At 41.7% G+C, this 25,850-nt stretch overlaps 1 protein-coding gene and 1 long non-coding RNA gene across 10 annotated transcripts in view; one reads left to right on the top strand and one right to left on the bottom strand.

The window, feature by feature from the left end:
• Positions 1–25,850, bottom strand: part of C9H8orf48 (chromosome 9 C8orf48 homolog) — a 235,027-nt gene that overhangs the window by 149,835 nt on the left and 59,342 nt on the right. For 7 of the 9 annotated variants that reach the window (XR_006582174.1, XR_006582178.1, XR_006582175.1 and 4 more), the window contains one exon: positions 21,608–21,702. Coding sequence is in view for 2 of the 9 variants with exons in the window: in XM_045030090.1 (XP_044886025.1) it covers positions 21,623–21,702 (80 nt within the window). In the remaining 7 variants the exon portion in view is untranslated. Of the gene's footprint in view, positions 1–12,677; positions 12,697–20,090; positions 21,493–21,607; positions 21,703–25,850 lie in introns of those variants that run through there. The other 2 variants (XM_045030090.1, XM_045030089.1) reach the window with 2 other exon arrangements.
• Positions 7,540–25,850, top strand: part of LOC123377330 — a 34,340-nt gene continuing 16,029 nt past the window's right edge. Inside the window, exon 1 of the long non-coding RNA XR_006582182.1 lies at positions 7,540–7,929. This is a non-coding gene — a long non-coding RNA (uncharacterized LOC123377330). The remainder of the gene's footprint in view (positions 7,930–25,850) is intronic.

The raw sequence follows: 25,850 nt of genomic DNA, 5'->3' as shown, positions 1-25,850 counted from the left end.
ATGTGTGTAAGAGTGTAGTGGATGGGGTGGGAAGAATGCTTAGCTCCCTGCCTGTGGAAAAAGCCAGACATACTTTTGTGAAACACAGAGGGAAAGAATCATGAATAAAATATAATGCCTCCTACCTTCCATCCCAGGATCTCAAAGTACTTTACACAGTTCAGTAAACTGAACCTTGCAACACTCCTGTGACACAAACAAATATTCTTTACCAATAGGGACATGCACGCACTTGGAGGTTAAATTACTTGCTCAAGATTAGGCCAGTAGTATGTGACAGAGCCAGAGTCGTCACTCTCAACATCTGATTCCAAGCGTGGTGCTTTAACCACAACACCACACCTTCCCCCACTTAGATGATGCTTGTGATGTGTCTTGGCGGATGAGGAGGAGGGCGTGCATGAACGCCTGGAAAGTGGCGATTAATTATTCTCAGCAGGGTGAGCTACATGTCTGCGGAGAGAGAGTGGAGCTGCATGCCATTCACTGTGCACATAATCTTGAGTCAAAGGCTGGCAGGTGGCCATTTCCCTGGGAGATGTAATTAATGTTATCTGAACAGTGTAAAGAGTGCCACGAAGTGCCAGGTGTCCCCTCTCGGCAGCCATCTGTGAGAGAGCAGGATACATTTCCCAGGAGCCAGGAAAGAGCAGAATTAAGAGGAGGTAAGAGAACCCCTAGGTCTGTCTGTAAGGTCTATGGAGATGACAGGCGCACTGACCAAGAGACAACTGACCTTTCAGAATCTGCTGTGATTTAAGATGTTTTACGTAGATGAAAGAAAACTGATGTCCCTATGAGGTGGAGGATTCTGAGGCCCAAAGGAGAGGAAGCAGAGCTGGCAATGGGAGGAGACAGTAACAGTGGGAATTCTCAGCAAATCAAGGGCTCTTTCCCTGCTGCCTGTGCAGCTGCAGAGGAAGTCACCTGCCTCCTTTCCTCCATCATTCTCTCTCCATCTCATGGATTGCTTCCCCGAGTTCTCCTCCCACTACCAATGTAGGCCTGTACCTCAATAGCACAATCTGCCCCACAAAAGATTATTTGCCCTGGAAAAAGCGTGGGTCTGTTAGTGACCCTGCTCCCTTCAGGGATTTAGGAGTCCCTCCCCCCAAGTGTGTCCATAAGACACCAGGAAATACCTTTGCTACTCACACACCAGCAGGCAGAGCTTGTTCACTCCTGACTGTAATCCAGCAAAGGGGCTCAGCCACTGGCTCCCCCACACTTGCGTGAAAGGAAATCATTCACTGCTCCTTTTATTGGTGCGACCACAAAGTGCTCCACTGAGAGGGGAAGAACCAGAGGACAGCTCACGTCCATTTCAGATCAAAGCAAACAGATCAACAACACGCTTGATATCTGAAGCTAACAGGCTGAGCTCCCAGTTATGCTACATGGGAACACAGGCTAAGTGTGAAGTGTACAAAGAAACCGATACTCTCTTGGATGGCAGGCTAGTTCTGCACACACAAAGGTTCTTGAAGTAAACTTGAAAGGATTTGAACCAAACCCTCAGGGTGTTTGTGTGTTGTGTCCTGCAAATACTAACACCGAAAGCAGCTCAGGGAACTGCACTCCTTCCTCTGAAACCTTTTGTTCCCCACTGTATAACAGAGCGATGAAGTTAGGTCTAAAGTGGTGACATTTCTGTTCCATCCCCTCAGGGAAACCTCTACTGCATGGATGCATTGCACACTCCTGTGTACGCTACAGAACACAAGAGCCCTCTGAGTCTCCACTAGGACTTGTCTAATCTATCTAGACCCATTTATATGTGGTTCTTAACTATGCCAATCGTCATGGTATCTGAGAGTCTCTTCTTGCTCATCTCATTGTAGGGAGTGCAACAAAGACTGTAGCCAAGGGGTAGAAGTAAGTAGCATTCCTGCCCCCAAAACAATAGGATATTTATACTGATGTAAACCTGAATACTCTGTTGAGCTATGGGCCTGATCCTGAGAGTTGCTGGGAACCCAAAACTCCTGTTAGCGAAAGTGGGGATTATGGATGCTCAGCAACTCTCAGGATCAGACCCTAACTAAGCTTTAGCTCTGCAGTATGTGGACAGAGATCTAATAGCAACAACACAACCATAAAACTCTGCAGAGGCAGTGGTGAGGACCCTGGTTGTAAGGTAACATAGGGCTCTCTTTTCTAACTTTCCCTTTCTCCGTATCTTTTGGACTGCGATTCACTGAACTTTGGTATATAGTCCAAATCAGTAAACCCTTTCCTTCTGTTTCTCTCTCTACCTGATGGAGTTCAGATTTAGGAAAATAAAATCACCTCTCCTCATTCCCCACCCCTCCCAGGAAAATCAGACATGAAAGGGCTGATGTTTTCCTGGGTTTAAAGAAGTGTGTATGGGGATTGGGGGGAAATCTTAAAGGTGTCTGGTTTTCTCTGTTTGGATCAGGTTTCTGGCAGGTCATGAAATAAAAGGAATCACTGGGTAAAGAAAAGGTCAGCCCCCATCTCCATTCTTCCATGCTTTTCTCAGGGGATGAGGGTGGGTAAAAACTTAAGTGTTGTTTTGGGCTTTGATTTCTAGCCACTCCTGTAGCCCTTTCATGTCTTCTGGAGAGGAAGCTATAACAAAGAAATAGGCCCGAGATTCTTATTCTGGATCTGGATCCAAACTTGTCCAAAGTTCTGGGATATTTGGCTTGGAGGCCCGGTCCAGCTATATTATTCTGAAAATGTTACTTTAGGAATCAGTCTATGTTCCATCCATCTTATACTTTGCAGGGGAGAGAGAACTTGTAGGAATGTCTCTACGCATGAGGCTTCGCATTTTTGGAAGACCCTGCCGTAGAAAGAGACTCGCAAACACCTGCTTGTATGATTTTTACAGTTCTTGGATTTTGCCAAACTGACCAGCAAGGCCAACAATTCATGAGTGTGACCCTTTTTGAAAAAACAATTGGACATAGTGCTCATGTCAGACAACCTCACTCACTGCCCAAAGTCTTATTTTGTATTTCCTGTGCCTGTGAAATGAGGATAAGACTCTAATATGTACAACAGAAACACGGGAGGTAGAGATGGGTGGTAATCCTTGGGTTTCTTAAATTCCAGGCAAATCTCCCATTTCTTGGATGAGGGCTGTCCATTGCTGTTCAAAAAAGCACTCTCAAACTCAGCCCTTGCTTCCTGCATTAATAGAAGCTCTGAAGCATGGATCAGAGAAAAGAATTCCATGACTAGAACATGAATCAACAGCACCATTTTCAATGCATGCTTTACCAGGCTGCTTTGTTAAGGTCTGAATATGACAGCTGGGAGAAAGTGAGATCCCCATCTGGATGGCTTGTCAGAGTGGTGAGAAGCCATTTCCCCTTTTCTCTTGGGCAATGAGGGGAAACATCTTTTCAGGAGTGCAGAGCATCCAGTAGGATATGGAATTCAGGTAGAAGCTGGCTTAACTCTAAGTGTTAAAATAACAGTGCTTGAACCGTGCCTGGTCTCTGTAGTATACAAGAGCCTATTTGTTGGCAAGTCCAGCATTATCTGAATAGTTTATCACAGAGCCCATGTTAAACTGAATAAGATAAATAACAGATGTGTCTTGTTAGAAGACACTGTAGTGCAAGCTCTGTAGTGCACATACTTAATATGGCTGCCTCAGTACTTGTTAAAATAACTTCTTGTAACTTAATGCAACAACAAATTATATAGGAAACAGATGTGTTGACAGCATAGTAATTTGAGTCATCCCCCTATGGTCACATTGAAAAAACAGTGGTTTAGGAACACCCATGGCACAAACAAAACATTGATTTCCTAATAACATCATGTTTCGCTGAAGGTATCATTATCTTATGCAGTGATTGGCATGTGGAGAGAACAAAAGAGGGGTTCTGTGCCCATGGATTGAATTTGTGCTGCTTGTTAATTTGTGGCCACAATCCTGCAGTAATGTCAATAATGTAAATGTACTATTACTTTCAGTTTGTAAAAGACGGGGTCCCCTGATCTCTATAGCATCTTGTTTAGCCAAACTCTTTGAGGGCAGCCAGAGCATTTCAGGACATGACTATCAAAGGAGAGTGCTCATTACAGCTGACCAGCTAATGAAACATTACCAAGCTACAATGTTTTTACTGGAGTGTCATTACATTCTGTGGGCTGCAAGGGTGCTGCCTCAACATGTGCTTTCTTTTGTAGGCCAAGCTGTTGCAAATACTGGGCACAAGCTGCCATTTGTATCTCTTTGGGCCCAGTCATGGACCAGTCTTACCGCAGATTTCAGTGGCAGCAGGATCAGGCTTCGCACATAGTGCGTAGAGTTAAATCTGGGTTATCTGCTTTGCCATAATTGGCCCTCAAGTACCCAAACTACCATACATCTGCTCTATTGGCAAAATAATTTCGTTGAAGAGGAGACAGTATCCTTAGCCAGCTGCCCAGAATTCCACTAGCAAGACTAATCTGACTAGGACTGGTGGATGGGATAGGTAGTGCAAATGCTTAATGAATTAGGGCTTGTGTACACTTAAAAGGCTGCGCTGCTGTAGCTCTTCAGTGAAGATGCTGATGGGCAGGCTTCTCCTGTTGGTGTAGGTAAGCCACTTCCCCGAGAGGCAGTAGCTATGTTGACGGGAGAAGCCCACCTGTCAACATAGAACTGTCTACACCAGGAGTTAGGTCCTTGTAAGTGCATCACTCAGAGGTGTGGATTTTCCACACCTCTGAGTAATGTAGTTATACTTGTGATGGGCTGGATCCCCGTCTGGGATGCCACCTGATATACTGGTGTTTCACTGAGCCTCTCCTGCTCCACCAGCCTGGATTCCCTCTCTCTGTTTTGCTGAATTAGGCTCTCCAGCCTCTTGTAGCACGCACACACACACACACAGGTAAGGCCACACCCAGCTGCAGACACAGACTGAAGTCAGCTCTGTGTGAGAAGACTCACCGAGCACTCACGTGCACACACCTTTTGGGAGATAAACCCAAAGGTATATTGTCTTGTGCTGTATAGCAAAATCTGCACAGCACAAGCACAAGCTCATAAAAATTCACCCTCTTCTGCACAACTTCTTGCCCCCACAATTAGAAATTGCATCAACTAGGTTTAATAATAAACAAAACAAATGTATTAACTATAAAAGGCAGATTTAAAGTGAATATAAGGGGTAGCAAACAGAGCAAAGCAGATTATTAAGCAAATAAAACAAAACACGCAAACTAAGCTTGATTCACTAATGAAATTACTACATATAGTAATTTCTCACCCTAAATATTGTCACAGGCAGATTACAGAGAGTCTTGAAGGCCAGCTGCACTGACCTGCAGCTTGAAATTTCAGGTATTATTACTCATAGGCTAGATGCCCTTCCAGACTGGGCTCAACTCTTCTCCCCTCAGTTCAGTTCTTCTTTCCAGGTGTTTTTCAGTGTCTCTTTGGGTGGAGAGGCAGAGAAGAACCATGATGATGTCACTACCCTGCCTTACATAGTTTTTGTGTATGGCGGGAACCCTTTGTCTTGCAGTGGAAAAACACTTGGCATTCCAACGGGGGGAGGGGACGGGTCCAGTAGCAGGTGCCTCAGTCATATGTCTAGGCAGAGTTGTAGCAGCCATTACTCGTAGGCTATCTGGAGCATCCACAGGAAGACTAAGCTCTTTCACAGTCCATTGTCTTTGCTGATGGGCCATAAGCCCTGTCTAGCTTTTTCATTGTTGTACCTGAAGGGCTAGTTGTGGGTGTCACCCGAAGTAACACATTTGAAATACAGATACATGGTCTATATTCCTAACTTCAGATACAGAAATGATACAGGCACACAAACTGGATAATCACATTCAGTAAATCACAACCTTTCCAATGATATCTTACACAAGCCATCTTGCATAAAGTATATCTCAGTTATGCCATATCCATATCATAAGCAGATTTCCATAAGGAATATGGAGTGTAAAGGCACAATACCAACATAAGTTGCTAGTGTAGCCCAAACCTTAGGCTTTCCATCCCTGAAAACGTGGATTCAGATCCAGCTTAGGTTCCAGTTAAATTTATAGATTTTTTTAAGGCCAGAAGGGACCATTATAATAATATAATCTGACTTTCTGCATAACAGGCTACATAATTTTGCCTTCTATATATGAATATAGGGCCTAATTCTCCTCTCACAGTGGTGTAAATCATCTCTTAGAGATATATTGCTGTAAAGCCACTATGAGAGGACAATCAGGCCCTTGCTGATTTCATACTGGTCTGTCTACATCACACAAACCACCACCCACCCTGTCTTTGCTTAGGAAAGGCATAAAACTCCAGTAAAAAGGGATCAGAAAGTCAGAATTAAGATGCATTTCTACCTGTGCAGGGAAAACTTGCGCAGCATATCTGACCTCATCAACTGTGGAAACATGGTCCAGCTGTAACTGCACAAGATTAGGGCCAGGATTCCTGGGTTCCATGGTTGGTTCTGCTTCAGTGTGTGCCTTGAGCAAGTCGCTTGGATACTTTTGAAAATATTGGTCTAGTAATCATGGGTTCTTCTGTTTCTGATGAGGAACTTTTAGACACAGAGGATCTGATTTTCAGAGACACTGCACACCTGCTGGTCCCCCTCAAGTGAATTGGAATTGTGAGTGCTCAGCATCTTTGAAAATCCAGCTCTAGTTTATTAAATTGAGCACCCAAAAGGTGAGAAACCCCACAACGAATGTGCACTTTGATAATGTAGGCCATAGCCTCCCTGTACTCTAGTTCATCTACCTGTAAAGTGAAGACAAAAATGCTTGCTTCATGGGGCTGCTGAGGGGCTTAATTAATGCTTGTAAATCACCTTGAGATCCTTGGATGAAAGGCACTATATTACTGAATTTTTTAAAAGAAGAAAATTTACATTCTTGTTTCACATAAAGTAAAATTGCAGTGTATGAACTTGAATACGTGAAAAGGTGTCTGCCTCCTCAAGAAGTGACAGTGAAGCTAGAAGCAATGTGCTAAGCATTCAGAAGAGACTGGACTTTTGGTCAGCAAGGGGCATCTTGTTCTCTACACCATTCCTCCTGGATTCAGCAGACTTTCACATCAGGCACTCAGCACTCAACTCCATAGCAGGCAGATGACACAATGTGAAAGGTTTGCTGGAAGGATTCTGACAGGTTAAATTCCATTATAACCATGTCATGTTACATTATGTTGGATCCCATTCCAGACAGCGCAATCAAATGTAACCCAAAGTGACAACCTGCACTGTACCGTGACCTAACTCAGAGTGACAGAAATGCAAAACTCAAAGGGACAGAATCCAAGAGATAGTATTGTGGAGAGGTGGGAGGAGCAAGGTGGTAATTAGAAAATATGCTACTCAACATGGGCATGGAATGCTCAGCTGTCATTCACTCCCTCCTGAAGTGCTGCGGGCTGCAGTGTCTGCTGTTTGTGTCAAATGTGCTTTTGCAAAGGCTCCTCTTTCCTTCCCATTGGAGACTACAACACCAGAGAGCTGCTCATCCCCATCCAAGCAGCTCTAAACCTACCCAGAATCAGGCAGAATTCCAGTCGAACACCAGCTCAGAATCAGCATGCTGGTGCAAAGTGATCCACTGACACCTAATGAGCTCCTTCCACTAATTTTCTTTCTGGGCCTATTTTCAATCTTTTTATAACTAAAATGTCTTTTAATTTCTTCAGTGAATTTGGTACTGGTAGTGGTTACCAAACTGAGAAACCTGGAGAGTTCAATTATCTGATCGAATCTATCAATCTAATTTCTAATGCACCCTTCACATGGTATCTAGGCAACATTTAGCCACAGAACAGTTGCAACATAGGCTACAACAATGCAAGCTCTCCTTGCCATTGTGACATAATCAGAGTTATCTATAGGGACAAGAGGGAAGTCTAGTCTCCATGGCTTATTCAACCTTTGTCCTCATCCCTATGCTAAGGCTGCCAACACAGATGTAAGTTCATTTTCAATAGGATAGAGGGTTTCTGTGTGTTTCACTAAGAACTGGCCTCTCTGAGACCCCCATTTCATTTCTCATAAGCCATTAGATAGTCACTGGATGGTAATGACTTTTAGCCATGATATAGCTGAAATGGATTCCAAACTGTGGCCTAGAGATTGAAGGCTGTGTGTGCTATCACCAATCCCTAAAAAAAATATTTGGGGGACTGTGTCAGGGTGGACTAAGTGCAGAGGCCCCCTGCTGGAGGCCTTGTATGACTGCATCACCCTGCCCCAGGACAGAGCAGCGAGAAACCCTCCAGGCAGCCTAGAGTGGCTGCAGAAGAGTGGCCAATCAGAGGGGCTGATGGAGCAGCCAATCCAAGGCCAGAAAGGCCCTATAAAAGATAAACAGTAGCGCATAAAAGTTCAGTTGCTGTATGGAGCTTGATGAGGGAGGACTGGGTGTCTGGCTGGCTAGATGAGCAGCAGGCCTTGGACAGCTCACTACAGAGAGCTCACCAGGCAGAACTGAGCCAAGGGAAGGCTGCTAAAGACCTGGTGCCTGGCTGGATAGAGTAACAGGAGGACCATGAAAAGGTCAGTGCAGGCAGGCTGAGCTCAGAGAACTGAGCCTAGGACCTGGCCAGACCAGCAAGGGCCCTGCTGGTCTGGTTGTGGACTGAGCCCAGGTAGGGCTGCTGAAAAGGACACCAGTGAAGAGTGCTGAGATGGACCCTGGCTGGGTGGTGAAGAAGGCAGTGACTTGGTGAAGAAGCCTAAGAGCTAGTGCCCCATACCAGGGCCAAGAATGAACTTGGACTGTATACGCCAGAAGGGGGGAAAATGTGTGCCACTCAGCCGGGGGGCTGAGCTGCTGAAGACCAGCTAAGAGAACCAGCGGTGGGGAGGGTGCTTATGAGAGGCAAGTGTCACCCTGATGTAAGACTGAAAAATAAAAGCAGGCTCACACCTAATTGAGAGAAAAGGGGCCCTCCATGAAAGATAGGTGTGTCCTGCTGCTTGAAAAGAACTGTTTGCAGGCACTATTGACCAGGGAAAAGGGCATGCATGAGATGTGGGTGCCACCCCATTACAGGGACAAAAAGCTCATTAAATTTTTTTCAAGCTTAAACAGTTCAAGTTTGAATTAAATTTGGGATGGTCTTTTGAGCTTATGAAAACTGGTGTTCCCATTCTGAATTACACATTGCATCTACTGCACGAATCCAGAGATTCACAGACACACAAACCTCCAGGTCCATTTTATATCTTCTAATTTTGCAGCACTAATAAGCAGGGCAGTCCATGTCTACAGAAGGAAGCTGTTGCAGCTTTGGGCAATTGAAAGAAGCAGGAGTTAGTACATGAAATACCTGTGTTGAGGAGATGCTGTTGCTGTATTGCCAGCTCCCACAATTTTATCACTGATCTCGTGATATTTTTCTTAAGGCCCCAGATGCTGGAGTTGAGACTCATTTTAATTATATTAAAAAGTTTCTAGCCTTTATGCTGTATAGAAAGTCTGGGAAACATGAATGTACGGGTTTATCAACCAGAAAGCAAATAAAGAGCACCAAGCTTATTTTAAAAATCTTATGATTTTTTAATGCTTGGGATTGGCAGGACTGCTATTGTTATGCACATGTGAGTTGTGGCTGCAGAGACCAAAGGCCATTCCTCCATTTTGGAAGACAGAGCTTAGGACAGAAAAGAGCCCAGAGGATATACAACCAACACCAGTCTCTGGTTGCTACTATTTAGTTATGACAAAGTTTCTCCTCTACTCTGGTGGGTCCTGCACTTATTGGCAGATTTGCTCACCTCAGTGATCTTCCCCACAGTCTGGGTCAACTCCTCCTGTGTCTGATCAGGAGTTGGGAGGTTTGCGGGGGGAACCAAGGCCCACCCTCTACTCCAGGTTCCAGCCCAGGGCCCTGTGGATTGCAGATGTCTATAGTGCCTCTTGTAACAGCTGCATGACAGCTACAACTCCTTGGGCTACTTCCCCATGGCCTCCTCCAAACACCTTCTTTATCCTCACCACAGGACCTTTCTCCTGGTGTCTGATAACGCTTGTACTCCTTAGTCCTCCAGTAGCACTCCCTCTCAGCTCCTTGCACCTCTTGCTCCCAGCTCCTCACACACTTTCTCTTCTCTGGCTCCTCCTTGCCTGACTGGGGTGAGCTCCTTTTTAAACCCAGGTGCCCTGATTAGCCTGGTGTGATTGGCTGCAGGTGATCTAATCAGCCTGTCTGCCTTAATTGGTTCTAGCAGGTTCCTGATTACTCTAGTGCAGCCTCTGCTCTGGTCACTCAGGGAACAGAAAACTACTCATCCAGTGACCAGTATATTTGCCCTCGACCAGACTCCTCTATCCCACTGGTCTGGGTCTGTCACATAATGTAATGTTTACAATAAAATAATCAACTGTTAAATATAAGCTCTCCCTGCATTAATAAGGAGGACACAAAGTGTTTAATAACACAAGCTACTTGATAACATTAGTGGGAGCCAAGACAAGAGAAAAGATCGAGGACCAAAGTTAGGATGGAAAGTTTTTGAGTTAGCCGTAAGTCTGGTTGTGACACTGCACCCTATATTCTTCAGTGATATTATGATATGATTAAGCATAATTATGATGTATTTTATGCAAGATAACTTTTCCAATGACCCCTCATATGATTTATGATTTGCTGAATATGAATATCCTATTTGTATGCATGATCATTCTTGTATCTGAAGTTATAAATACTGTGTATCTGTACTTCAAATGTAGTTATATCTGTGTAACCTCCACTAGATGAGATGCTTTCAGGCTACATAGCTGGTTGGGAAGAGCCAATTCAGGGCAATAAGCCATTAGAGAAAACAATAGGCCTTAGGAGAAGCTTATCTCGCACCTGGTGAGCTTCCTGAGAACACTCCAGATGGCCTGTAAATAATGGCTGCTAAGGCTCTACAAGGACATGTGACCAGGCCACATGATTCTGAACTCCATCGTGGGATGTCAGTATTTTTACACAAACCAGTCCAGGAACCAGGCTTTGAAACAAAAGGTTCCCACCATATGCTAATGCTATAAAAGACAGGGAGTGACATCTGTGGTCCTTCACTCCCCACACAAGATGACTCCTAGAAAGACCTGAGGAACAAAGACTGACCTGGGTGAAGTGCTGGACCTAGGCTAAAGGGATTTCTACCCTGTGTATGAAACATCTGGGGATTCCAAGCTGCAAAACAAGTGTAGCTTGCACCTTAAGAATCTACAAATCTGCCTGTACCATCGGTTTGGATATGAATAGTAGATTCTCACCCTAGCTATCTAGTATATTAAGCTTAGTTTGCATTTTTCTTATTTGCTAGGTAATCTGCTTAGATTTCAAGTGATAGCAAACAGATCAATCTTCTCTGGTTAATAAACTTGTTTTTGCTTTATCTAAACTAGTAAGCTTTGACTGGAGTGCTTGGGGGAAATCTCCATTTGGTTACCACAAGTGTGCATTGTTTTCTTTAGATTGAGGGAGAGGCGGACCGGGTATTAAACCTGTATACTGGCCAGATTTGCCCAGGGCAGGATAGTACTCCTGTGGGGTCCTAGCCTGGGAAGCTGATGGTTAGACAGCCTGTGTGTAATTGCAGCTGGGTGTATCCCTACCTGTGTGAATGCTGGTGAAAGTGCAGGTTGGAGGGCTTTGCAGCTTGTCACAGCAGCACAGTGTGAAAGGGAACCTAGGTCGGTGGGTCAGAGAGCTCAGTGGTACCCCAGTTCCAGGTGGGGGAACCTGTCACAGTAGTTCTTGACTGAAACATGACTAAAATGTCATAACAGGCATTTTTTTGCATGTTGATTGTCTCTTGCGTTATCAAACATGCTCAGAAAAAAATAAAGATACAGTTTTTTAACTGTGTAAGGTATCAGAACACAGCTCAAGTCCCTCACATGTTAGCAGCAGTAGTAAAAGTCCTGCAGGCTAAATTAAGCCCTCATTCACTGCTGGGTAAACACATTGCAGGCCACGGGTTTGCACAGGTGATTCAGATTTGAATTTAGTATACAATGCTGATGCTCAAGAAAGAAGACTCTAGCTCAGTCTCCCAGGGTGGCACTGGCTCATTAGGGCATATGAGACTATACAGCAGTAAAAATTATTTCTGTCAATGAATGAAGCAGATATGACTTAGTATGCACAGGAAACATATCTGTCAGGCTTGGCCATTTGTACACTGTCACTTTTGGAATAAACAGCATTAGAAATAGAATGCAGTTCTATACTGCTCATCACCAGCTTTCTTCTGTCAAAACACAACCACAACATAGCCACAGTCTGTGCTTTTATTTTTTTTAAATGAGCAGAATTCAACAACCCCCCCACCCCTGTTTAATTCATTCTCATTTAAGCCTTTAAAAGTTATTACACGTTATTAGCACTTCAGGACTCATTTTACAGCCACTTGCTTTGATCCTCAGCTTATTCAAGTCAGTTCACACTGAGCTGGTTCATAACTTGTTGAATAGTTAATTTGTTTGGACTTCATTCAAAGCACCATAGCTCCAGGCAATGAGGAGGTGCCGATTAACTTGTCAAGTGATTTAAAGTTAAGAGGGGAAGAGGAAGTTCAGAGCCTTGTAGCTCTTGCAAGGGAGAAACATGAAGAGAACAGGCTACTGTCTTCCTTTAAGCAACAGATGGTCTGGAATCCCACAGCTACAGCCTCAAAGATGTGTATTTGTGGATCATTTATTCTGGGTGTTCAGCAGTTGCTGAGCGTCTGGGACCTGAAATGTGCATGTGAAATATCAGCTTTAAGCAGTTCTGTCATTATGAAGACAGATTTAGCGGCTAATAAAACTTAAGCCGCTAAAACAGAAGGTTGGAGAAATAGCCTTCTGAGAAGTGGCATGTTTGACAGGATTTTTTTTTTTTAATTAACTGTCTTTTGAGGGAGCTTTCCCACATTCCCTGTACACTGCAGAATCTATGGCACAACACAGCAGAATTTCACAGCACTTTTAATGATACCAAAAATATTCTGAAAAATGGGGTTTTAGGGGTTTATAATAAGAGGGTTTTGTGGATATATTTATACATAGTTAAAGCAGCAAAACTCTCTAGCATGAATGCCATTAGAGCAGTATAGAAATGCTGGAAACCAGCGTAAGCTACATTGGTGTAAGCACAGTTATACAACTGCATCTATAGTAAGGTTTTTAACAGCATAGTGATAAGGGTATAAAAAAAATTTTGCACCCCTAACTGACATAGGTATGCCAGCAAAACTTAAGTATAAGCCACGCCTTTGCTGACAGCTATAATACAGAAAATGACAGCTACTGAATGGAGGGTTAGGAAAGCCATGAGATCCAGTAGCAACTGGCCGGGGGAAAGAAGGGAGCAAAGCACTTCAGGACTCATTTTACAGCCTTTTCCTGAACAAGTTGGAAGAGCATGAAATACTAAGGTCTTTGAAATGGGAAAAGTGACAGTACTGTGATCACACATGAGTGTAAACAAAACTTTCCACAAGTCAACACAAGACAAGTCAAAACAAATCACAAGCTGTTTTGGGAGCTAAACATATTATCTCAATTTTTTCTGGGAGCAAATTCATTTTCTTCACAGGAAGGAGTAATTATTCCAGCTACACAGACCACGGCACATATATGAGCTAGGTTCGGTGTACTGTCAGAAAAGTATAGTTTCTCCATACTCAAAGAGCAGCTCGGTACTGGGAGCAGTTGAAACTCCACTAACAATGGAGAAACTAACTGCTAAGACTTAATCAACTATGTACAACTATGTACAACTATACTGGGAATTATATACAAATAACAGAGAAACAAAGTCCACGGAGAAAAGTTGCAAGAGCGAGAACAGTTTCAGCGACTATCGTGGGTGGTAAGTAGTAACTGAGGGGCCACAGGGTTGGCTGGGCTCTTTATACTGGTGCTATGCGCACACAGGACCAGAAGGCGCCAGAGCCAACGCGATGGATACCACTGAGGGCAAATTTTCCAGTGACTGTGTTTGGGATGTGCACACACCTACATTGGAAAGGAAATGCGCAATTACTTGAAGAAACTCTGTGACCTGTATATAATGTCAGGAAAGATAGGCCCAAACTAAAACTCAGGGTCTGACATCATCACTAATATTCAAATCTAGATCCAAATTGTCCCTACCTTTATAATGGGTGAGCTAAAATCCCAAATCAAGATACTCAAGAACATTGGGGTTGGAGTGTTTGAAATCCAGATCCAAAGATCCAAATTTTACAGCTTGAGTCCAGATATTAGGAAAATGCAGAAATGTCATGGAATCAAAGCAGCAATCGATGATTCCTATAACTTGTACAGTTATTAGGTTAGATGTATTAGGCTATGGAATAATCTCCCAAGGGAATCACTGAAAGAATCATTGCCTGAGGCTTTTAAACTAGAATGGACAAAACACTGGCACTTCGGGGTGGACTGCATAATCCTATAGGTCTCTTCCATCTCTAAATTCTGCCATTCAGTAGGTCACATAATCTGTCCTCAGGTGGGTAAGTACAGGATTGTTCTCTGCAGTATGTCCTCTAGTGCTCTGTCCAGTCTAATGTGTGGTAGGAACTTTATTTCCATTGTTGTTTATTATCTGGGAAATGTCTGGTTCATTGCTTGAGTGCTCTTCAGATGGCAAAGTGACTTATTTGAGAGAAATAGGTATCACAAGTCATTCTGCAGTTGTGCCATGTCTTCTTTATTTGGAGGGAGCTTTTTTTATGCTGCCTTTTATCAGAAGGCATGTGTTATGTTTGCTGTACCAGTGGTACTGCAGGGTCTCACAGTGTGATACATGAGCTGTTTGCTGTTTAAGTCTGCATAATCAGGAAGCAATCTTGTCTGGCAAAATTTAAACTTAAAGATCATAATGTAAAAAGTTTTATAAAAACCTAGGCACTTTTAAATCAGATAGGAGTGTTTAAATCATACTAGCTCAGATATATCTAGTCTGAAGGCATCAGATCCACCTAATTAATCCTCTGCTTTCTGATATTTTAGGGCTGTAGAGTCTGATTCATATTTATTTTGTTTACTTTTCAGTTCACAAAATTTCATCCAGCATAAACTTCTGGGTGCATGAAGAACAGTTCCTACCCTATGCAGTTCCAGAGTAACACACTGATGAATGCTAACCCAGAGATAATGACCATTGCCCCTCTCCCCACCACACAAATGCATGCAGTCACAGCAGCCAGTTGCGCTATTCAGGTCCTGTCCTTCAAACAAAAGCCTGAGTGAAGAGGAGAGCCTAGCCTAGCCTTCCCTGAATGCCAGCAATCTGGGCCAATTGGGAAAGCAAATTACTGAATCAAAAGCCCTTCCCTAAGAGTGCCCATTTCAGATCTAGACAGTGGAAGCCAAAAACTGCTCGATAATGCCAACCATTGAGACTATCGCTTCTGGCATGTATGGAAAAAATTCTGTCAGACAAAGGGGATTTCTAAATAAAATAAAATATGGGAGAAAAATTTCCTTTTCCCCACTGAAAAAAAAATTTCTCCACAGAAATGTGGTGCAGTATTATTTTATGACTTTCCTGCTAACAGGAATAAGTAACATATAGCACTAATCTTCAAAGCCCCTTACAATCATTAGCAAATTAATTCTCATAATACCTTGGTGGGTATTATTATTTTACAGACGGGGAGGAAGGGTCACAGAGAGGTTATGGGACTTGCCTAACACCGCATGGCATGTCAGAGCCAGGACAAATGCTCAGGGGTTCCTGGCTCCCAGTCCTGTGTTCAGACCATCAAACAACCACAAGGCATCAAAATCCATGCACATGGATAAATAAATTAAATAAGAAAGAGGATAAGAATGAAGGGCACAGAGGAAAAAATCAAAATAAGAATAGAAATAATAAAATAATGCTTCAGCTGGAAGATGTTTTCAACCCTGAACTGACTTTCCCTCTAGTTCAGGTAGAGAAAACTAAACAATTAGCATTTATACAGTGCTTTTCATTGTAGGGGATCTCAAAGAACTGAGCAATCACACAGGAATCTCTTCACCACCAAACTGTAGCTACCTCTAGGGATAATGGACAGCACCTGGGAGAAAAACACATGGCAAACCTGTGGCACAGTAATGGGCAAAGACACTGGGGAAATCCCTATTCTTACAAAACACTACCATAAGACCTTTAGTTTACCGCTTTTAAGGTGTCACTGAAAGAGGCCACGTAGCAAACTATGTGGAATTGAATTTATCTACATGGGAAGGATGATAGGGTAAACTCATCCTGCCAGGAGTTAAACTGGTGGTTTCAGGTAGTCTATATGTTTCTAAAGTCCTGTTTAGAACACTAAGTAATCACCCCTACTTTGTGGCTAGACTCAGCATTAATTCCACCACTGCTGGACATAAAGTAAAACATTGAAGAGTTCATTAATAGCTGAGAGTTCCACTGGCAGATCCAGAGCCCTAGCATTTGCTCCTCTCTGGAAACCTTTCTTGGGAATTTACAGATAATCTGACACTGAGTAGTTTTAAACACTTATTGAAATAAGATGCCAGTTTTTCTGCTGAGTGCAGTATAACACCTCTCTATAAAGTGTGTCACTTCCTTCTTGATGTATTTGTACATGAATCAGCAAGGAAGTGACACACAGTATTGTGAGTTTCCAAAACTCATCTGTGTGACCCTATTTCCTCTTACCTCTATCTAAGGTTCACTGAACCCTTAGGGGTATGAACTAGGAGTCCTGTCTTGTCCTTTTTAGCAATCAGATATCTGCTTCTACAGTTACAGTACCAGAGGCAAAGGATTCAGTGCAGGAAGAGTATCTCACACAGGTCAAGGAAACTACTACCAGAATGAAAAGATTATTCTTTATGCATAACGGATGAAATCCTAAAATCCTCACTCATTTCTCATTCTATTGTTACTCAGGTCAAACCCCTCACTGATGTTAATAGGACTTTGGATTAAAAGACAAGTAAGGTCTTCAGGATTTGGCCTGACAAACTATAAACATAGTAATTAAATGCTGTTTGTGATGGCACAAAACCATGTTGTCACTTGAGTTTCCTAAACTCATTGAAATTATCTTTTTAGAATTGCCTAATTTAAATTCTAGCAGGAGAGGTAGAAGCATGGGAATTGTACTCCCACACATATCAGACCATTGGTCAATTTATTCTGATTCCCTGCCATCAGCTGCGGCCAACACCTGATGTAATTAGAGGATGAACCTCCAGCCCATTACATCTGACCAGCTGAGCAATGCTGTGCTTTGGGGGGAACATGCCTTCTGGATACCTACAGGTCATCGATTTACTCTCCACTGTTATAAGAGATTATCAGATCAAATCTAGACTATGTGCAGCCACTCTATACACTGGCTTCAATGGGAATTTTGCAAATGAAACAACTATAGGTCCTAAAATCCTATCCATGATATTTTTCATGATATCCTTCTGTTGTAAATATTCTAAAAGTGGCCTTTAAAAGTTATTTACATCATTAGTTCCAAATGTATTGACCTTTCTCTTGTATAAAGATTCTAGGATAGGGTAAAGTGGACAGAATACTCAGATTTCACTCTGCTCTTTATTTCTGAATAATCCAAACAGGACTTCTCTAAGGTTCCATTTCCCTAAGATCACGAAAGAGGTACCTTAAAATGTGGTTCTGCTCTGAAGTGTCTAAGTAAAAACCATACTTTCCTATTCAAAAGACCTGTTCCCTGTGTGTATTCAAATATATATTTGCTTATTTTAATAACTAGTATATATTTTTGCTATTTTTTAAAAATTCTAGTTCAGGGGTAGGCAACCTATGACACGCGTGCCGAAGGCGACACGTGAGCTGATTTTTAGTGCACTCACACTGTCTGGGTCCTGGCCACCGGTCCAGGGGGCTCTGCATTTTAATTTATTTTAAAAACCTTATTTACTTTACATACAACAATAGTTTAGTTATATATTATAGACTTCTGGAAAGAGACCTTCTAGAAACGTTAAAATGTATTACTGGCATGCAAAACCTTAAATTAGAGTGAATAAATGAAGACTCAGCACACCGCTTCTGAAAGGTTGCTGACCCCTGCTCTAGTTAGCAATGCAGAGCCCACCCAGAAATAGGAGAGGGAGCTAGATTGTATTCTGGCGCTAGCATTATCAACAGAATAGTTAACTAAGTTCTGACTGCAGAATCTTTTTTGTTAGTGATATGTGACAGAGCAGACCTCAGCTTGACTCTCAGTTCCCATGCTGTGTTTGCAGCTGGCAGTTATGAAGAAAAAAATAAGCATCTTTTTACTTGTGAATTGGGCATATTTGATAGAGACATCACGGAGACACGTTAACCACAAAACCCCACCATGGCATTTTTAGAGTCACTTGTCAGAATAGAACAGCAGCACACCTCAGAGAGAGGTTTGGTTTTTTTTATTTTGCTCTATGAAATACAGTGGAGAAAAATGGTGGGAGGAATCCAACAGGCCAACAAAGATTCCATCCTGTGTAAATATCTCACTCCAACCACTCAGTTCCTAACCTTAAAGGATTCCAAAGTCCATAGCTCATTTTAGCATACCAGCTGCTTCCACTTTGAATATGGTAACAGCAGGCAGTGTGAAACTGACATGATTTGGAGACAAGCCAGTTTTATTATAAAACAGTATTTATACACACACACACACGATATTAACAGAACATTATTCAGGTTACAAAGTCAAGCACTCAAAAATTAGGAAATGCCATAAGTAAAGTTGCCTGTGCAAACTTAATTTGACCCCCTTGTGCATATGCTCTATGCCACAGTCTTTAATTATATGATTATACACTATTTATTTCCCCCAGACCACTGTATCATGCAATGCACAGAAAGGGAGAATGGGTGACACATGGTGCCCCTGACATGTGGTAAATAGACCCCACAAGTTCAAACACCTCAGTAACTGTCTATAGATCAAAGACCCCAGGCTCTCATTAACACCTCCCAGCATAACAGTACCCCACATCTCACCTCTGCCCATTTTCCCAGTATAGTTTAAAAAGGGGACACCCTGAATGACTTATCTCCCAGACTAAAAGAAAATAAATAAGAAACGGTAGGAGGATGGGAAGAGGGAAATGAGGGCACACGAAACCTGTGCCCGGAAGGGAAGAATAGGAGACAGTGATGTGGGGAGTGAGGGGGACACACAGCCACTGGCATGTGGTGGAGGTGGAGATGGGAGGGCACACAGAGCTCCTACTAGGGTGGAAAAGGGGAGAAAAGGGGGAATGAGAGGGCACAAGGAGCCTCTGACATGGGAGGGCGGGAAGGAGAATGAGATCCTGGAAGGGGTGAATGGGTGGGGACACAGGGAGAAGGGGGGTAATGGCAGCACACACAGAACCCCTGGCATCAGAGGAAGAGGGCAGAGAAAGGTATAGGGGAAGGGGGAATGTGGGACACAGAGCCCCAGGCATGAGGAAGGGGATGAGGTGTGGGTTGCAGGGAGTCCCTGAAATAGAGGGGAAGGGAGGGTAGCATACAGGAAGCTTAGGGGTGGGGGAGATGGAGGAACGTAAGGAACGCCTGGTTTGTGTGTGATGGGGTTGGTCTACAGAAGCAACTAAGTGTTTGACCCTCCTATACACGCACAGCACGGGAGTAGTCCAGAGCGGGGAGGCTAAACTGACTTGAATCCATTTTTGCATCCTCCCAAATCTAGACTGTTCTGGGAGCTGGTGTAGCCCTCACTGCAACATATGCAACCTTTGCCCAGCTGCACATAGGTCACAGTACTACTCACAATCTCCACTGCACTATGCCCTGCAGCCCTGTCCCTTCCATCCCCAACAAGCGTCTCCTGTCCTTGTCCCTGTCCCTCCTCCCCCAGCACACTACACTGCCCTATGTCAGAATCAGCTGGGAATTCTCCTGGCCAGCTTTTTCCAGTCCCATTACACCACAGCAGCAGCATACATAGGCTGGGCCAAGGTGGAATGCGGAGATAGAGATAATGATGTCATTCTACTGTCAAAGCTTAGGTTCCAAAATCTAGAACATATGTGAGTTTATGGGTGAAAACAGAGTTTGTTCTAAAAAAATCAGGATTTAATAGAAACTCTGGCTTTCTTCCTGAATCACATTACATTCAGACAGACTGCTATCAGAACCAAAGAGGTTTGGATTTTACTGGGTGAGATGGTTAAATCCGACCTTGAGTTCGGGATTCTATATTAAATAAAATGAAATAAAAATGGTTTATAGTAGCTATAAATGTGTTACACTATTATTTTCTGATTGAGTGTAGGGCATGTATCTCTATCATCACATATATAGAGGTGCAAATACATAAATACATAACAGACATTTTATTAGCACAATAATGCATTTTGCTTTGATTAGATGTATATATGTATATGCATTCTGAGTGCTAGAATATTAATTTGCATGTATATGCTGCAAGTTTTTCTAAGGGCATCAAAACAGGTTACAAACTTTAATGAACTGAGTCTCACAACACCTTGTGAAGTGGATAGAAAATGTTAATTTCCCTGCAATTCTGTCATACTCTTGCATCTACAGTCTTTTATCTCTGTTTTATTTCACAATACAGTTGTAGACAAGATATGAAATACTCCACTCTAACACATTTTTGTGGTCAGTTAGAGGACATATAAATTGCTGGTGGAAACAGAAGGCTGAATACACTTCAGAGAGCCTAAATCTCGGAAAAGTCTTACTCCTCAGGTAGGAATTCAGTGAAACTACTTGAGAAGTATGGTGCTACTGAGGGAAGTCTTCACTAGCTGATTGCAAATTAACTCAAGGTAGTTGCACGTTTGTAACGGCTAGTATGGACACACTCCACACATTTCATCCAGGCTACAAACATTTGTTTTTTTTATGCTAGGGATCATCACTGGGTAAAGAACAAAAGATTTTAGTGTTGTAGACCAAACACGTGGGGATTGTCCATACTAGCTTTTACAAACATTTTAACTACTTTGAGTTAACTGGCAGTCAATTAACTCCAGGTACAAAAATCTAGTGATGATGTACTCTACATGCAAGTGTGGCAGAAGTGGGCCCAGAGTGTTGTAGTTCTTTTGCTAAGTGCATGCCGCACAGGCATTCAAAACATGGCTGAAAGGTCTAAAGTACACTCTGTGGCTGTAAATTGAAAGTTCTTACCATGCTAAGAATCCACTAACACAAAGGCTGATTTATGTAATGACATCACAAGCTGTTCATGAAAAATGTGGCTCTCTTTAAAGACAAGTGCAACCCAACTATTTGCTATTGCCCTTGAAAAAATCTGGATTCTCAACACAAGCTGATTTGTGTCAGCATGACAAGGCTGACGCCACCAGATGTTACGGAACATAATGACAATGTGTTAGCCAAGACAAAATCATACATACACAGTCAGTAGCTTTTGAACAATGATATCCTCAATAGGGAGTTTTACAAAAGTGTATTTCTTTGTGATCCAGGGGAAATGAATGGGTTGCATCCCATGGTGAGGAGAGCATATAACAGGTCAGGAGAGCCAAGGTCAGGTAAAGATCAAAAAGCCCAGGAATCTGGAGGTTCAAATAAAGGGAGTCAAAATGTTGACCCCTTGCACTCAAATACTATTGTGATGGGTGCAAGAGAGGTAGAAAGACAGATAAATGCAGACCATATCAGCAGACTTACCAGAGCTTCCTTCTCCTACAGACCCATCAGAGTAGGTAATTCCCTGCAGAAAAGCCCAGGCACATTCCCTCCATGGCTAAGTTTCCAAGCAATCCCTGCAGTAAAGAGAGGCAGTTGTTGTAGATTCCCTTTTGAAAGAAAATGAGCCTGTTAACCTTAGATCTGCCAACTGATGGATGGGCCCTTCCTCCCCTCTGAAAGCTTCTCTATTTTCTTTTTAAAATGAAAATCAGAGGAAAAAGTCAACTGCAGATACAAAACAAATGAAGATATGTATAGTGGTTGAAACTTCATTTACAGGAAAATACTTCTACTTCTCTGGGTAAAGTGAAAGTTGCCATCCAGAGATGTGATTGGTGTTTAAATTTAACTGGCTCTCTCTCTGAGTCAAGAAAGACAACAAAAGAACCTCCAAGAAATGACAAGGTTGGTGCTGGCAGAGATCTATTCTGGGATTACTCTGGGCCATTTTGAAAGCATGTTGGATTCTTTAACAGTTGACCTTTGCAATACAGCAGTGTAAAACAAGACATACCTATCTTACATGCATTAGAATACTCTTATTAGATTTCTGTATTCCAGAATATTTCTTTTATAGTTTTTTTTTATCTTCCCAAAGAAACAGTCATTTTCTAAAAAAACAGGAGTACTTGTGGCACCTTAAAGACTAACAAATTTATTGTAGCATGAGCTTTCGTGAGCTAAAGCTCACTTCTTCGGATGCATAGAATGGAACACACAGACAGGAGATATTTATACATACAGAGAACATGAAAAGGTGGAAGTATGCATACCAACAGGCAGAGTCTAATCAATTGAGATGAGCTATCGTTAGCAGGAGGAAAAAAAACTTTTTGAAGTGATAATTAAGATGGCCCATAGAAGGTGTGAGGAGAACTTAACATAGGGAAATAGATTCAATTGGTGTAATGACCCAACCATTCCCAGTCTTTATTTAGACCACAGTTAATGGTATCAGTCATTTTCTAAAAAAACAGGAGTACTTGTGGCACCTTAAAGACTAACAAATTTATTGTAGCATGAGCTTTCGTGAGCTAAAGCTCACTTCTTCGGATGCATAGAATGGAACACACAGACAGGAGATATTTATACATACAGAGAACATGAAAAGGTGGAAGTATGCATACCAACAGGCAGAGTCTAATCAATTGAGATGAGCTATCGTTAGCAGGAGGAAAAAAAACTTTTTGAAGTGATAATTAAGATGGCCCATAGAAGGTGTGAGGAGAACTTAACATAGGGAAATAGATTCAATTGGTGTAATGACCCAACCATTCCCAGTCTTTATTTAGACCACAGTTAATGGTATCTAGTTTGATACCATTAACTGTGGTCTAAATAAAGACTGGGAATGGTTGGGTCATTACACCAATTGAATCTATTTCCCTATGTTAAGTTCTCCTCACACCTTCTATGGGCCATCTTAATTATCACTTCAAAAAGTTTTTTTTCCTCCTGCTAACGATAGCTCATCTCAATTGATTAGACTCTGCCTGTTGGTATGCATACTTCCACCTTTTCATGTTCTCTGTATGTATAAATATCTCCTGTCTGTGTGTTCCATTCTATGCATCCGAAGAAGTGAGCTTTAGCTCACGAAAGCTCATGCTACAATAAATTTGTTAGTCTTTAAGGTGCCACAAGTACTCCTGTTTTTTTTGCGGATACAGACTAACACGGCTGCTACTCTGAAACCAGTCATTTTCTAGCTAGTCAGAAAATTATGCATGTGTACATTCATACAGTTGCATCCCAGTAGTTGACCGCAAGGAAGTTACTCAAGATTTATATGGATGTAACTGAGATCGGAATCTGTATTTTTGTCTGGGAGAGGTGGTAGAACCATTTTTATGGTAGGAACATACAAATTGACTCAATGGATCAGACCAGTGGTCCATCTAGTCCTCTGGCCCTGAAACTGGCCAGTTTCAGATACTTCAGAGGAAGGTGAATTAAACCATCTAATGGAAAATTAAAGACTAACCTGCTCAAAGAAGAAGTTTCCTTCTAACTCTGTCAGGTAGTGACTGGATTATAGCCTGAAACATGATGGTTTATGTCCCCTATACATTTTTTAAAAATTATCCTATCGTATTAACATACTATATTTAATTATGAATGCTCTCATTCCCCTGTGAATGTTGAATCCTACTAAGCTCCAGCCCTTGGTGCTATCTTGTAGCAATGAGTTCCACAGGTTAACAATGTGCTACGTTAAAAAGTATTTCCTTTTAACAATTTTAAATATATTGCCTTTCAGTTTCATTGAGTGCCTCCTTGTTCTTATATTCTGAGGCAGGAAAAATAGGAGCTCTTGATTTACCTTCTCTATATAATTCATTATTTTATGTAGCTCTATCATGTTCCTTCTCATTTGCTTCCTTTCTGAAAAAAACAGTTCCCAACTTTTCAATATGCCCTCATACAGAATTCCATGAATACCCATGTACAATATTACACCTGTTAGTAGGACATTTGCTGATAACTCTAAACAATTTATTTGAAATCTACTTTCAGCCCTCTGTGTTTTATGAGCAAGTTAAAGTTAGTGATAACAGTTCATATGGTGACAGCACTGATGTGAGCCATTTTTGTACTATGTTCTCTTCCAGGAGTAAAGTGTAAACTGATTTTTCAATAAAATAAATTTTATGTCTACCAATAAAATCATACTTTCTCCCTAATACTTGACAGAAAGAACAACAAATACAAGTCATTGAAGCTTTTTACGTAACTTGATTTTATTTCATTATGTTTGGCAAATAATCTTGGCTCTTTTCATGCAGTCAATATTTATAACTTCACCACATGAAGAGGAGATCTGATGGCCTGTTTTTGATGAGAAATTTAACTTTTAATCACTCTTTTTTTAACATATGTCTGTTCAGTTTTGGATTCCAATAGTTCCATATAAAGCAAAAATCATAAGTAATGCTACATTCCTTTTTCTCTGTAGCAAGGTGAAAGAGTAATCATTACATCTAAAGGGTTTTCTGCTGAAATTTTTACATAATGAGATATCACTTTGACAACAAAATAAGTGCTGAAGATAAGATATGGTAAAACATTACCTTGAAAGCAATCCCTATATACCTTTTACCTATGCCACACAGTCAGCGTCAAACTGAGTTAATGTTTATAAAGCACTTTAAACCCTTAGATAAAAGCCAGTCTAGAGGTGTGAAGTGTTACTAATTATATAATTTTTAAGACATGTAGCCAATTATTTTAGTTTATTATCCATTTATTGTGTGATGTTATGATATATCAATGTTATATCATATATATTCATTGTATGTTAATTAGAATGAATTTGTAGAATTACAAAAGTATAAAAATGGTTCCTCTATATACTGATCAAAGTATTAGACATGGGTAAGACAAGCTGAAATGCAAGAACCTGTAGGCTGAGGCCTGCAAGACTTTAGCTTAGCTATTTTAGGCCTTGGAGACAAGAAATGATGACATACATGACCAGAAAATAACCCGATGCCCTAAGACGATGGGAAAAGAGGTACCAACTGGTAAGACTGCAAAAAAATTACCCAGAAGATAACTATTAGATCATAAAAATACTGTAAAGTTGCATCTGTCTCCAACATGTGTCTTAACCACAGGATACAGGTTGTGAGTCAATGCTAATGAGAATAAATGGAACTGACACAGCCTATAGAAAATTGGGGTCCCTTAAGTTTCCAGGGGGGACAGACCAATAAGAGAAAAGAGGGTTGACACTTTTATGAACATGCGCAGAATGTAAGTATAGACAGAATCACATTATAAGAAGGGGATGCCCAGAACGGAAAAATTGAGCTCTCTATGGGACACTCCAGCAGGAACCATCCCTCTACAGATGATCAATCCATGAGATCCATTACACCCTAACGCTAGTGTTAAGGATGTGAGTATAACTATATTTGTAACTTGTACATAGGTCCATATAGAATTTCTCTATACCTGGGTAATCGTAACTTTAATAAAACTTGTAAAATGTCTAGACCTTGTACTTGTGAATGTATGTGTGGTCACTACCTTTGTTATTTGTATTCCTAGAGACTAACTCTGAAGCAAGTAGCAAAGGTGACTTTCACTTTGTTAAACTTGAAACTGTAGCTGCCAGAGCCAAACCCACAGTGGTGTAATACCACGTTATAAAATTTACTTTAAATAAAATAAAATGCTACAGACACAATGAGCAGTTGAAATGTCAATAATTTGATTG

Source organism: Mauremys mutica, chromosome 9 (genome assembly GCF_020497125.1).
Source record: "Mauremys mutica isolate MM-2020 ecotype Southern chromosome 9, ASM2049712v1, whole genome shotgun sequence".
In the NCBI taxonomy this organism is placed as follows: Eukaryota; Metazoa; Chordata; order Testudines; family Geoemydidae; genus Mauremys; species Mauremys mutica.
The sequence above is the reverse complement of the archived record's forward strand: the minus strand, read 5'-3'. Positions and strand labels throughout refer to the sequence as shown.